Here is a 14,560-nt window from a genome sequence, read left to right as displayed (position 1 = left end):
GGAAGAGAGGTGCCCTGTAATGAGAGAGGAGCAGGGCTATCTGGCTGAGCAAAAACAGATTTCACAGCCATGAATAAAATATAAGCGTGATGCTCTCTCCAACAAAAGCACCTCCAGCAGTTAAATGACTTGTAGGTGGTCCTTTACCCGCAGGCCATGCCCCGGAGAAATCACTGATAATGATTAACTGGATGTGAATGGCTTTTTTTTTCCCTCACTATACTCCAGTGGTGGGGTTGCGAAACATCAGGCCCAAACAAGAACAGGACTGTTATTTGACTCTTGTCAACATCACAAACACACACTATGAATGTACCTGCTGCCTTGGAGATCATAACAAACAATCAGTAATGTCAATACCAGGGAGCAGCAGGTACTGTTATTCCCAGAGACTGTTATTGTGACTAAAAATAAGAGGTAACACACAAGTGGACAAACCTACTCCTAAGAGGATATGGGAGTTTAGTTTAATAGAGATGTGAGTGTATGAAGAGAGATATGTATGCAGATACTATGTTAAAATGGTGGTCATATGTGAATGATTGTTTTTTTGACTTTAGACAGTATATGGCAATATCATGATATAAAGCATGTTGAAACAGCTTGAAGTAATGCTGAACTGCAGTATTTGCATTTCATGGTGTTTGGAGTTGAACTTAGAAGCCACACTGGAAGTGTAAATCCTAATGTTTTGGCATCTTGTGTGCCAGATTATGACCAACAGCGATGGCTGTTGAGTGATGGGCTTTTTTTATTATTATTATTCCAGTCTGCAGTTAATATATTTGTTGTTCCTCATACAGTATATTTATCTTATGACAACAAAGCTAGAAAAATGTAACAAAGCGGGCACTAGTTGGTTGGTTGGTTGATTCTGTGAGTTGATCACTGCATGCAAGCCCCTGTACATTATTATCATACCTTGCGTCATTGAATCCAGTGTTGAAACCATACTGACAAATATAGATAGATAGATAGATAGATAGATAGATAGATAGATAGATAGATAGATAGATAGATAGATAGATAGATAGATAGATAGATAGATAGATAGATAGATAGATCTTACATCATCACAGTCATGTGATTCTGTATTTTGGTCCTGGTCAAGGTTGAAACATGGACAGTCAGATTTGTTTTGATGTTTTCCTCACACTGCTTCTGTTGTTTGTCTCAGAGGAGGAGTCATGAGCTATCCCTCTCATCCTCCCCATGATCCATAATCATGGCAGCACTGCACCATTGTTTACTGTTGATAAAGACAGCATTCTGCTGCGGCACCATGGGGTGCTGTCTGGCTTTGTAAGGTGTGCTGTCAAAAAAAAGGTAATTGCAGATGTAATTAAATGCATTATGAATGTTCACCAGAAATAACATCATCAGCCTCCTCATACATCATCAAACTTTGTCTCACGTGCCCCTGTTCTCATCTCACTGAGCGCTACGACTGGCTGATACAGCATTCCTTTTCTATGCTGTGTGATGCATGCAGTTATGAGAGGTTGAGTGAAGCGGTTGGTGCACACAATCTAGCATGAAATGTTTTTTAAGAGGAAACTAGAATCCAGGATCTTTGAATCTGAGGCATCATTTGTCATCCAGTGCTAGCATTGCTAGCTGAGTAGTGAGGGTAGCTGAGGCTAGCAGCAAGACAAAGAAAAGACAATATGATGACATCTGTGTTGTAGGGTTTCATCTTAGCCAAGGATGCTTCATCCTCTCTTCCTCTGTGCCTGATATGTAGTATGGAACTATTTTCCATTAGAATCTTTTGCGCATTTTGGCGGTGTCGGCATAATCAGCCAGCGGATTTGGATTTTTGGTCCATTTCGGTCCAAGCCGGTGGTGTAAAAATGCGCTGAAAGCTCGCCACCCCAGACCTGGTCAACTCTGTGCGCCAGCAGCGCACCACTGAGGCAAGTGGATTTTCGTAAACCAGCGGAGTCGTGTGCCCACATCACCAATACCTCACAGGCAGGTTTCCACAGTGTCTGGCATTTCACTGTGATCAATACTTTCCTGCATGGGCTCATCCTTGAAACTTGCCTTGGACTTGGCTGTGTCAAACTGAGCCCTTTGACTCAGTGCGTAACTCAGCAGTTACAATCTTGAAAATAAGGCTTTATTGTGAAAATCCAAGGTTTGCAGAGGAAAGCAGGGTCACTGGCTCTGTTGCTGTTTGCCTTCCAGCCTCATTAACCCATTATGTGGAAGACAGTGTATTAACAGCAGAGCACCAAGACAGCATCAGTGCTTATGACTGATCCCATCAAAGAAGCAACTGCACCTGCACAGGGTTTACTCACACCGTTCCATTACTGTCGTTTAGATTTTGGTAGCCACAGATCATCTATCATCTGGTCATCGTTACGTGCAGAGTTGATGCTCAGCTTGTAATCTCTTCCACAGTGCGATGTGTGTTGGCCGTGTCTACTGGCCCAGATAGGCTTGTGTTGTGTCTACTGAACAGGGTGCTGTCCCACATTCACTCTGCTCCTCATTCCCTGAGTGACTAACACATTGGTAGCAACAGCAAAGTTAATGGATGTCTAATGTCACATTGGGTGAGTCCATCCCACCAGTGCCCCAGATAGAGGAGAAGATAGAGAGCAGTGGCTTTTTATGTGAGCAATGCTGCTGCTAGACAGAAATAGTACCTTGAATGTTTGATTATTATTCTGTTTTTAGTGTGTCGTCATTCTTTACTTTGTGTGACTCATCGCTGTTAAAGGAGCTGCAACGTCTGACCTAAGATGTGACTAAATGTAAAGTTTATGGGTTGAGCAAAATTCTCTATTATTTGGAAAGCAATTAAATGACTTTGATTTTATCATTTCCTTGCCTGCTATTTGTTTCAGAAGAATGGTAACAAGAAATGAGACATTACAATCCTTAAATCCCTTGTCCAAGACTGGATTTTGAAATCGAGTGATTTAGGACTGGGTGTCATTTATTAGAGATTTTTCATTTTTGTTTTCTTTCATTGTTGTTATGAAAAGACATGGGAATTGGGGTCAATCTGTCTGATGAGTGGATGAATGCATTTCCATTTTAGTATTACCAGAATGATGTCACACAGTGCACAAAATATTGATGCAGATTTATTTTTAATTGCAAAATATACGGAGGAGCTTACATTCAACTGGAACACAGTAACATACGATATAGGGTGATATGTTGTTCAGCCACTTTTGCTGTATTTCCAACAGTTTGGCCTATACAGTACACATGCAATAAAGAAAATATTTGTTTTTCCTGAAATACTCAGGAAATCTTTTCAGTTAGTTTATTTAAAGGAGTGCAAATTCTGAAGGAGCACATTTAAAACACATTTGTCATTTTACTAACATTGTACATTAAAGTTGTTTTTCTGCAGTCATTTTCATAACACACTGTACAAGTAAAGAATATCTAAATAGTTATTCTGAATATTGCATCATGCTGAAAATAATTTAGGAAATTTGCACGACAAATTTGTCAACTCGGAACATATTCTGTGGGGGTTGGGGTTGCTTTCAGTTCACCGATTGCAGGATTGGGAGGCCAACTTTTAACATTCAGTTTAATGAAGCACTGACTGATGATTGTAATGTGCTTTTTAGCAAAATGGTTATGCAATCCAGTGCAATTTCCATTTTAATAAGCTATTTCATTTGCTTCAGCCAGCACTTCCAAACTTCATGCAAATAGTGAGTCATTATGTTAAGTATTATGTTAAACTGTCCAAAGAAACTTTAATGATGTTACCGGTACTGATAGGTCAATGTTGTGGCTTTAGTCAAAACCTGAAAAGATATGAATGATACTATTTTACTACAGAACCCTGGTCAGCCACATACAAATGGTCCAATAGAAGCACTGTGTTCCTGAGCCCATGTAGTAATCTCCTTTACCCAATCATGTGTTCACAAAGTGGTGAACCTCTCTCCATCCTTGCTTGTGATCGACTGAGCCTTTCCAGGATGCCCCTTTCATACTCAATCATGATACTCTCACCTGTTACCAATGAACCTGTTTACCTGTGGAATGTTCCAAACAGGTGTTTTTGGAGAATTCCACCCAACTTGTTTGAAACATGTTGCTGCATCAAATTCAGAATAAGTAGATATTTACAAAACTCAATGAAGCTGATGAGGTCACTTTAAATTTATTGTCTGTGTATTGTTTTCAACTGTTTTGTATATCGAAAAAGATTAGATGTTTTTTTGAGATTTAGGGATGATAGCACATTTCCACCTCCTGAATAACGTGAATTGAAAGCAAAAATGAACCCAACCCTTCATTAAACTCCACATTTAATGTCACATAGAGTACCTGTAAGAGTTCAAAATACACAGGATTATGTAGCTATATCAATATCTAAGTGCAGTCTAGTTTGACACAGTTTCAGATATTAAGTGTTCACTCACTTTAATGTTTGTTGTAAACACACAAACTACAACAGGTCTAGTTACCTGCATACAACAGTGTCTACTTCACAATGACCAGAAGGTGGTAGAATAAAATCAACTCAGTACTTTAGGTCAAGTATCGGGTGTACTCATCAGCTCAGCTGATTGCACTTTAATGGAGACGATGCAAAGTGGTGTGGTGTGGTTAAGTATGGAGAGGTGTGAATAAAAAGTATGGAATGATGGCTGATTGAACATAGTGTGGAGAAAGAACATCAAGCAAGTTTTTTCTGAAATTATTTTTGAGAAACTGAAGACGATGAAGTGCTCCAAAATAAAGGTATGACACTGAAATGTGAAAATTTAAAGACCTGCTGCCGTATTATCTTAATCTGAATGTTTCTATGGATTGTGTTTTATATAAAACTCCAAGTCCTAGAGTTTGAGCTATTGTTGAGCTTGGAAGTAGAGCTTTTAGCTACATCTCACAGTCTTCATTTTCATATTTTTTGTTCAACCAGCGGACAAAATTAGCAAAAAATGTGTATATAGTGATAAATATAGTTCTCTGGCAGTTTCTATTGTGATGTATTTTCAGACATATCGCCCAGCACCAGTAGAGGTAAAACGTTTAGCTCATCCTCATTGAAACTCTTTCTCTGTACTGTACAGTGCAGTTCACCACAACACACCTTTTTAAGAGGGATTGCATGCATGGAGCTGGTGTAGACAAAGGAAAGAGTCAAGCATGTCGCCCCATCCTTGCAGATTCACAGTATTCAGAGATGATGTCAAAGGGTTGATAGATGATTTATAGTGTAGGTCCAGTTTTATGTCCTCTGTGACTTTCATCAGATTCAGTCAAACAGACCTCCGCTGGCCTTGTGCATGCGCCCTGTTGACCATATCCTGGTACATCTTAGACCTGAGGAATCGTGGGTAGGAGTCCTTCTCCATGAGGCTGTAGACTTTAGCTTGCACTTCATTGAGGCTCGTTGGAGACGGATCTTCCAGGCTCTGCTTGGTCTTTTCCCTGGTGCGATAATCAATGTTTACCTGCCAGGATAAGGGGAGCAGATGCACATTGTTGAAAGGGGAAGGTCACTCACTCAAATTCAAATCATCATAGTTACATATAGCACACTGACCCTAATTACAGTTGTTATTTCAAGTATCTTGTATTCAGATAAAATCCAGATGAGATTTAAGACATTTTAATCTATTTATCTGTCTGTGGTTTGCCCTGATAAGAGATCAGATAAACACTACAGCAGCTGAGTGCACCTTGTATTTCATCTTCTTGGATGTATTTACATTTACACTACACCTCTTTAGTCTCTTTGCAAACATGACCAACACTATCCTTAAAAGTGATTTTCTTCAATGTTGTTAAGTTGCCAAGCAGGTGAGTGCCTGCCTTATTATTTTCTATTGGTCAGAGATCTGCCCTGTTCTCGCTCAGTCATTGGTTATATGATGCTGTAAAGACGAAGGAGCATAGCCATTTGAAATTTGAAGTTTACTGTTGCACAATGGATAAAGATGAAGAGCGAGTGAAAATGTAATCAGGTGGTTATAACAGACTGTCCAGTTCTGTCTCCTACAACTTACATTTATATATAACTGATTAGCAACAACAAATATGCTAATCAGACGTAGATGTAATGCTAGCCGAATTATGTTTCTTATCAATATAATGAGTAAATGTTGTCATCGTACCTGCCAAGTTTCAAAATGTTGATATGTTTACTGACAACATATTTCATTTGTTTTCTGCCAAATACCCAATCCGGCAATGCATTATACACTGATATGGACCATGGCATGATTCAGCTTTTTTATGGTTATGTTTAGGCACTGACAGCACTTGGTTCATGTTAGGGAAAAAAATACTGTCTATTTTTATACAGAAAATGCCAGCAGTGACTTGACACAAGGTTTTTAATGAGAATCGCTTGCACACACACACACGCACACACACACACACACACACACACACACACACACACACACACACACACGGACACTGACACACATACCTCTCTTGGTGCCTGAATATCAATGAACTCCTTAAAGATCTTGTTTGCTTTTGACACAAGCTTGGTTGAGCTCTTGATTTTTTTGTACTCCTCGCAGGCCATCCAAAACTCGATATTCTCGTCACTGAACTCGGTCTTGAGAAATGTCCGGAAGGCAGCCAGGCCATCTGGAAAGGACAAATGAATCAGATGGTAAGGGGAGGAGGCAAACACAACAGAAAACATGTCAAAAACATGATTGATACTGCAGCGTAGCACCTATTTCTGTTCAACAGCCGAGAACTCCCTCTTCTACGGATGTTTTCTTTTCCTTCAACATAGAGTAGCTTGATCATGTGATAATACCCTTCATTGGATGTTGACATTTTTCCAGCGCGTGCACACTTTTGTTCCCAGAAGCGGGAAACAGCTATCATGATGAGAACAAACAAATCAGAACAAAATACTCCCACAAAGAGATTTTTTATTCTGACTTCATCAGTCAAGATAAGTGATCAATTAACACAGAGGAAGGTCATGTTTTTCTGTGGGCTCGTGTCATGTTGACATGTTATTTCCACCCTTCTCATTTCTGCTGTTTACCTAATAAAGCTGGGAAGAGCAGGGGGGTGGTCTATCTGTGCATATGCAGCATTACTCATACAGAAGCACATGCAGCTTTACATGGGCACAAGGCCACACACACACACACACACACACACACACACACACACACACACACACACACACACACACACACACACACACACACACACACACACGTTGTGTTTTTATCACTTGTGGGGACATAACATAGACTTACATTCATGTCCTGGAGCCTTACCCTAACCCTAACCACTATTTGCCTATTCCTAAACCTAGGATTTAATGATTTACATTGACAGGACCTGCATTTTGTCCCCATAAAGCAGGTTAGTCCCCACAATGTGACTGTGTAAACAGATTTTTGTCCCCACAACGTGATAAATACCTGGTCACATGCACACACATACTGTCTGTTTGAAGAAGCCACAGAATAACCGCAGTAACAAGTGGAAAGCAGACACCACACAAAATATTTGAATCCTCAGTCTTTTACAGTGTCCCTCTTGTTGACCTGGACTATTTTTGAAAAGCTCTCAGAGAGTGCGGACTGGAGAAAATCAAACCATGTACTCTTTCAGCCGCTACAGATAATCTTCTAAAAAAGTCAGTGTAGCATTTTGTGCCCCACATTTCATGATATTTATTTATGAAGATACACCTCACACCTGTCATTTGTACATGGGGTCGATGAACATGGAGACTCTTCACCTTAGAAAAGCTGCTGTTTTCTTTCAATCAACATCAGAGAGGCTTGAAAATGGCAAAGACGTTTACTGCAGCTGAAGTTATTGCAATGATTTAAGCAGTGATGAGGGAGACAGAGCCACAAGGATTGAAGGGTTTGACTCCAAAGATGAAGAGGATTACCAAAATAAGAGATCCATTTGAAGAAGGGCAAGGTGAGGTGTATTTATTTTACAAAAATGTGTTTTGCAATATATCCCCATCCATATCTCTTTCAGGTGTGATTTGTTGCTGTTGGTGGTGGACAGGAGAATAAGGAGTATGAGTCTCCCACCTCCCCCACAATCCTCTTTGGTGTGAATTGTTGTGTATGGGGGATCTGGAAGAATGGAGAAAGGGAGCAATAACTCAGTTAACTTCATAGACTTGAATGTTCTACATTTTTATTTTTTAACAGAGAGGATTCACAGCCACCAGAGGACAATGTACCACATGCAGCATCCCTCCAGCAGCCACCACCTCCCTCTATCTTAGGCATGAGGGACTCCACCACTGCAATCACATCAGCCCCACCGGCAAAGAGATCCCATGTCCCCCGATTGTGAGTATCTCCCCCACAGTCACCAGTACCCCATGCACCTGAACCTACACCTACACAGCAGCCAGTCTTGGAGGACAGGTCAAGTGGCAACCTCCAGGCCTGAAAAATGAAGCCTATGCAAAATCTCCGATGACTTTAAAATGGCCAGCTTTATAGCAGAAATAAACATGTTTAGAGACTGGTACAGTCAGTAGTGGTACTATGGGCAGGGCCTGGGTACTTTTTAAATTTAATGGCGCTGTTACGTGTACCATTAATAACTGAAACCTGTGGTCCCTTATTTGAAAACTGAAATAACTGCCGATGTCTCCAATTAGATTTAAGTTTAATAAAAGGATATACCTCTTTATTACATTTTTATCCTTGTATTTTAACCTTATTTATCCATTTTTAACCAGTGAGTACCAATGTGAATTTCCATGCAATAAACTATGACCCAACAAATTAACTTTAAATGCAAAAACCCACAATACGTATTTACTTAACCCAGGAACAAAAATAATATAATTAAAGATCACTTTGAATCAAAATAAACAGAAAACGAAAAACAAAACAAAACAAAAACAAAAACAAACAAACAAAACAACTTGTATTTACATCTTGTAGGTCACAAAAGTCCAAACCCAAAGGATAACTGGTCATGAGCCACAAGTTATGGACAGTGATGCAGTCATACCTTATTCTTGCATTTGCCTCCTTCTGACTATGGAGAACCAGCAGCCCCACCCCTTGTTTTTGTAATGTAATTAGATTGGCTGCTAGTAAAGAAAAATGTTTAACTGATTACATGTGCTGGCTCATGTGCATATCAAACAAACTGATGAAACATTTTATATATATTTTCACATTTTTAACATGTTTATATACTTTTAACTTGCATTGTAAAACATGTTTAAACACTTTTAGCCATATTTAAATAGTTTAAACCATATTTAAATCTTTTCAAAACTATTTGCTTATCCATCTCTAAATGAAATTTAGCCAGGGCCACATACAATTTGGGCTGCTTCTCTACATGGACATAGTAAAACTTGACAGTTTTGCACATTACTGGAGGCAGAATCACCTTTTTCCCATCAAAGGTCATGCTATGGGACAGATACAAAACAATATCTTTGAACCTTTATCTTAACAACCCTGATGAGGATGTCCATAATGACAGAAAAAAGGGCCCAATCCACCAAGACAAACTCTCCCCACCAAAACCCCTGAAGACTGCACATCATCCCCACAGGGACCTGGCTATGCATAAAACAATGGTCACCTATAACAAAAACTAAAAAAAATGAGGACTCAAGCTGTTTTTCTTGGTTGATTTAAAAAATGACTACACAGTGGACTTTACACTGGCAAAAGCAAAGTCTGCTTCAAATATGGCCTATCCTGTGATGTCCAGGCTGCTGAGCTGTATGGCAAGCCTGTACACACAGCTCCTGCCTGGGCACCTGCAGGTCATCTTCCTGTACCTATCGCTAATGTCTATCCAGCAGGCCCCTGTGTGACAGCCACCACAAGCTGCAGGAGGTGTGAACATCGACAAAGCCAAGGCCAGCAAAAGGACATGCCATGGAAATGCAGGGAGTGTGATGTTGCCCTCTGCCTGCATCAGGACAGAAACTGTCCTGCGGTATAGCATGCACATTACGTAAAAACACATCCCACAAAGCTTGATATGTTGTGTGAATTCATTATTCAGTCCTATTTTATCGTTGACACTCTTGGTTTAGTGAGAGAAGAGTGACAGCTAACACTGCTCCTCAAAAAACAATGTACATTTATTATGCATTTATCTATTGTTTGTTCATATATTCCACTACATTTGTGAACCTAAGACTTTGGTAAGCCCATTTAAAGGCCCAGTGTGTAGGATTTAGTGGCATCTTGTGGTGAGGTTGAAATTTGCAACCATTTGAATACACCTCATTTACAAGCATGTAGGGCAGTGTTTCTCAATTCCAGTCCTCGGCCCCCCTGCCCTGCATGTTTTAGATGTTTCCTGCTTCAACACACCTGATTCAAATGAGTGGCTCGTTATCAGGCCACTGCAGAGCTTGATGACGAGCTGGTCATTTGAATCAGGTGTGGTGGAGGAGGGAAACATCTAAAACATGCAGGGCAGGGGGGCCAGAGGACCGGAACTGAGAAACACTGATGCAGGGGAACCCACTGTATCCTGCACTTCAATGTAAAAGCATGAAAGGCATTCTCTAGAGCAAGTTTGTCTGTTCTGGGCTTCTGTGGAAGGGGATCCGCTCCATATGCAGACGTAAAGAGCTGCACCTAGAGCTAATTTCAGTTTTTTTCAGTTGCCAGTTTTTCCTCACTGTTGCAATGCTTGCTCATGGGGAACTTGTTGGTTCAAGTGTCATGAGATACATTTTGTTGTGATCTAGCATTATGTAAATCAAACCGAAAAATTGTGAGAATGATAAAAATCCTGACTTTTTTATTTGCCACTTGGTGAAAAATGGTTGTGAAAGTATCATCCCCTTTGAATTAATACAGCAAACTTGTCAGCAAACAGTGGCGTATTCATACATCCAGTAGTTACAGAGCAACACTAGCAGTCATTTGGAGTTGTCTTTGTGTCCACCTGGTGAACATAAGTCCAATATTAACTCTGTTAACTCTGGCTCTTAAGCTGCCAAATGCTCCACTATATTCACCAGCTAGTCTCTAACTGTGTCTGTCTGCTGTGGGTTTTTAAAGCTTTCTACTGAAAACAGCTGCCTTGTGTGCCACTATGAGAGCAGTGACAGTGAACTAAGATAGTAAAGATGTGGAGCAGACAGTTGAACAATGCACTGACGCTCACAGTAAAGCTCCATAAAGCTGACAGGAGCTGATTCAGGTGACAGTGATTTGTAGGGTTCACGACTACGAGTAACCCCTTTCACATAATCACATTATCATTTGATAAAGCATTTGTTTGTTGAATATTGGTTATTTAAAGTCTAACAAAGTTGGTGGTCTTATTGCCACCAACTGTAATCAGTGGAATAGCATGAAACCAACAGGAAGATGAGAATCATGCTGCCAGTATCGTCATACCACAAAGTACGAGACAAATAGGGGACCCACTTGTGAAAATATTGTCCCACAGCAATAAACTCCACACAAAATCCATCCATCCATTTTCTATGCCGCTTATCCCTTTCGGGGTCGCGGGGGGCCGGAGCCTATCTTGGCTGTCAACAGGCGGGAGGCAGGGTACACCCTGGACCGGTCGCCAGTCGATCACAGGGCAACAAATACAGACATACAACCATTCACACTCACACTCACACCTAGGGGCAATTTTACAGTCACCAATTAACCTAATGAGCATGTTTTTGGTCTGTGGGAGGAAGCCGGAGTGCCCGGAGAGAACCCACGCATGCACGGGAAGAACATGCAAACTTCACACAGAAAGGCCTGACCCGGGAATCGAAGCGGCGACCTTCTTGCTGTGAGGCACGCGCACTACCTGCTGTGCCACCGTGCAGCCCTCCACACAAAATCAATTGGATTATTTGACTAAATTTACCAGAGTTGACTCAAAAGCAGACACAAGACAAAGATTTTCATTTCATTATACAGGCAAGGTCCTAAAGGTCTGTAGCTTGGTCGATGGCTGAGGAGTTCAGACCGAGGCAGTTTGGAAGTGTTGGCTGAGACCTATGGAGACAGAAGGTCTAAAAAAAAAGTCAAGAAGACTTAAGATAAGGTGTAGGTAAAGACTGAGTTAAGGTAAGAATCCAGAGCAGGTTAACATTATTTTGGAGAAAAAACTGGCTGAAAAACTCCAAGTCAGTGCAACAAGGGAATTTAATGAACTGACAGCAGAATGTCTAGAGACTCAGGCTTAACTACATCAGAGCAATTAGGAGCAGCTGGGAGTAATAAGGACAATGCATGCCAGCTGGGACTAAGACAATCACTGGAGACTAACGTGGCACACTGACCCTGACCACATATAATGGCTGAAACATGAACATAAACATACACTAATATTGTTAATAATTTAATACATTTATGGAAAAAATATATTAAAATATAAGTCAGTAATTCTGATGAGTCTGATGAGGCCAGCAGAGAATGTCTTGCTGGGCCTTACTGCCCACCACTGACAAATACCCCTGTATGTGTGGACTAGGCCAAATAAATCTGCCTTGAGGCCTTCAGAATAAACAGTGTGGGCACCTGTAGCTTAAAATAAAAGGCAATGAAACTGTTGCTTTCACCAATCAGATTTTGAGTTGGCAAGCCTGTCCCAGCCGGGGAAACCAGCGGCACCCTTGGCTAACAGCCTCCGAGGACCACTGCAAATTGTATTTTTGCGATTACAGCAATGTTCTGGACAACATTCTTTGCCACATATGAAATAGACTCCAAGACCACGAAAAATTTTATGCACAAATAATCAAAAGCTTTGGTGAGTATAATGAATTTTCTTTAAATTTTGCAATATTTTTGTCATTTTATTAGGTTAATATTGATGTTTCTGCTAAAGATGATGTATGTGGAGCAGTTGTGGCTACAGTGAAAGGAGACAGAATTGTGTTAATTGGGTTTCTTGCTTTGGTAATGGCATTCATTCTCGCTACATGAGATTATTGTCTACGATGCAACGCCCTGTTATACTGCATTTCTATGTAATATTGATGGTGTCTATAGCCATAGCGTCATAATGATGGTATTAAGAGGTGAATTAATTCAGGTAGGACACCACTGAAGGCCTCAGTGTGAAATGCACAGCCCGTCACTGGTCACTTCGTCAAAACGAATCCTTTTCTATGCGTTTTGGTCATTCATGAACACACAAACACAGTTTTAGGTAATCAAAATCTGAGCTTGGGCCTCGAGCTGCGGATAGTATATTAGTAATAGGCTTCTGATTGGCCAACATGCCTTTAGGCATTGGGTTCTATATGAAGGGTTGTATACGGGGAGGTAGAGGGGCACGCTTAACAGCAGCATGAACTATTAAAGTAAAAGAAAGATTAGACAGCAACTAAATGATAGGCTATCAGTGAAGGTGTGTCGGTGCATAACTTGGTGGATCTGATCAGCTGACCAGTCTTCCTGACTGAACTTTTGCAAGAGCTTTTTCCTAGTATGGATAACAACCTTGGCTAGAGTACAAACTGTAACCTGACATAATATGCTTATATACAACACCGCTGCTTGTCAACCTCATAGAATGTTCTGGGACTAGCAAGATATCGAACAGCTGACAGCGTGCACAGGTCGGCCCCCCAGCACACACACAATCAGCTTTACACACTGATGAATGACAGTAGAATGCAGTTGGGTCTAAGTGTAATACATGATGCCTTCTTTTAAATGACATTAAGGCAAGGTGAATCTAATATCCTATCAAGGGAACATGCAGTACTGGGTTCCCTTTGTTTTAACATTATTTGTGTAATGTATGTGTCTGTGTGTTCCTGTACATGTTGCAGTGCACCACTCTAATGATCAGTCAATTGAAGTATGATACGCAGGTGTATCACGCTCTCTGCGCCTGGGGAGGCTCTATTCTTGGCTATGTAACTAATTTTGTTTTCCACAGGTGACATTAACTTTCTAATGATTACGTGTCAAACCAAAGTGTTATGGCATAACCTCGATCTGGACAAAAAAGGGCATGTTCATGTGGGTGCAGCATGTTTACAGCTTTAATTTCAGGGCTGGCTATCTCTAAGCCCTTTATTAGCATCGTGTTTGATTTGTTGGAATTCATCATCTGGATGACAGACCTGTGTGAAAAGTGCATTTGTAAGCTCAGACTGTAGCTTGAAAGGTAACTGTAGGAAAGGACAAAAGAAACACATATCAGGGAGGTATTTGTCTTTCCTGATTAACTGGGAACTGAAGATAGTAAAAAAATAAGAAAAAAAAAAAAGCCTCAAAATACACATCTCTTTAGTTTTGGCCGTCTGGTGTGATTACAGCTGTGCTGAGAAGCACTAACATCCCAGCGTGTGTGTGTAACATTACCGAAACAGAAATTAAAAAGGCATCCATCAAGAGCAAGTGGCAGGGAAAGATGAAGAACTGTCTTTGTGGCTGGGCGTCCCCGTACCTCAGTCAGCTCCGCCCCCCTCAGGACTCACCTGAGAAGCATGATTCCTGATTTGGCAGAGAGCTCTCTCCTACCTGTGCCGGATTATTCCTCATCCTCCCATGACGGTGTCTGGTCGCTTTGTTATAAGTACTATGTCTCTCTTGTCCTCCTCTCCTCCTGAGAAACAGTTAATGTTTTGATTTCGCCACTT

The 14,560-nt window shown here is 40.8% G+C and overlaps 1 protein-coding gene across 2 annotated transcripts in view; it reads right to left on the bottom strand.

Moving 5' to 3' along the window:
- Positions 1-3,092: 3,092 nt before the first annotated feature.
- rgs8 (regulator of G protein signaling 8) overlaps positions 3,093-14,560 on the bottom strand; it is a 34,666-nt gene continuing 23,198 nt past the window's right edge. For both annotated transcript variants that reach the window (XM_070961353.1, XM_070961351.1), the window contains exons 4-5: positions 6,431-6,597; positions 3,093-5,447 (exon numbers count right to left, since the gene is read on the bottom strand). In XM_070961353.1, coding sequence (XP_070817454.1) covers positions 5,253-5,447; positions 6,431-6,597 — 362 coding nt within the window. In that variant the 3' untranslated portion in view covers positions 3,093-5,252. The remainder of the gene's footprint in view (positions 5,448-6,430; positions 6,598-14,560) is intronic.

The sequence above is a fragment of the Chaetodon trifascialis genome, chromosome 4, assembly GCF_039877785.1.
Source record: "Chaetodon trifascialis isolate fChaTrf1 chromosome 4, fChaTrf1.hap1, whole genome shotgun sequence".
Taxonomy (NCBI): Eukaryota; Metazoa; Chordata; class Actinopteri; order Chaetodontiformes; family Chaetodontidae; genus Chaetodon; species Chaetodon trifascialis.
This window is presented reverse-complemented; position numbering and strand designations above follow the sequence as displayed.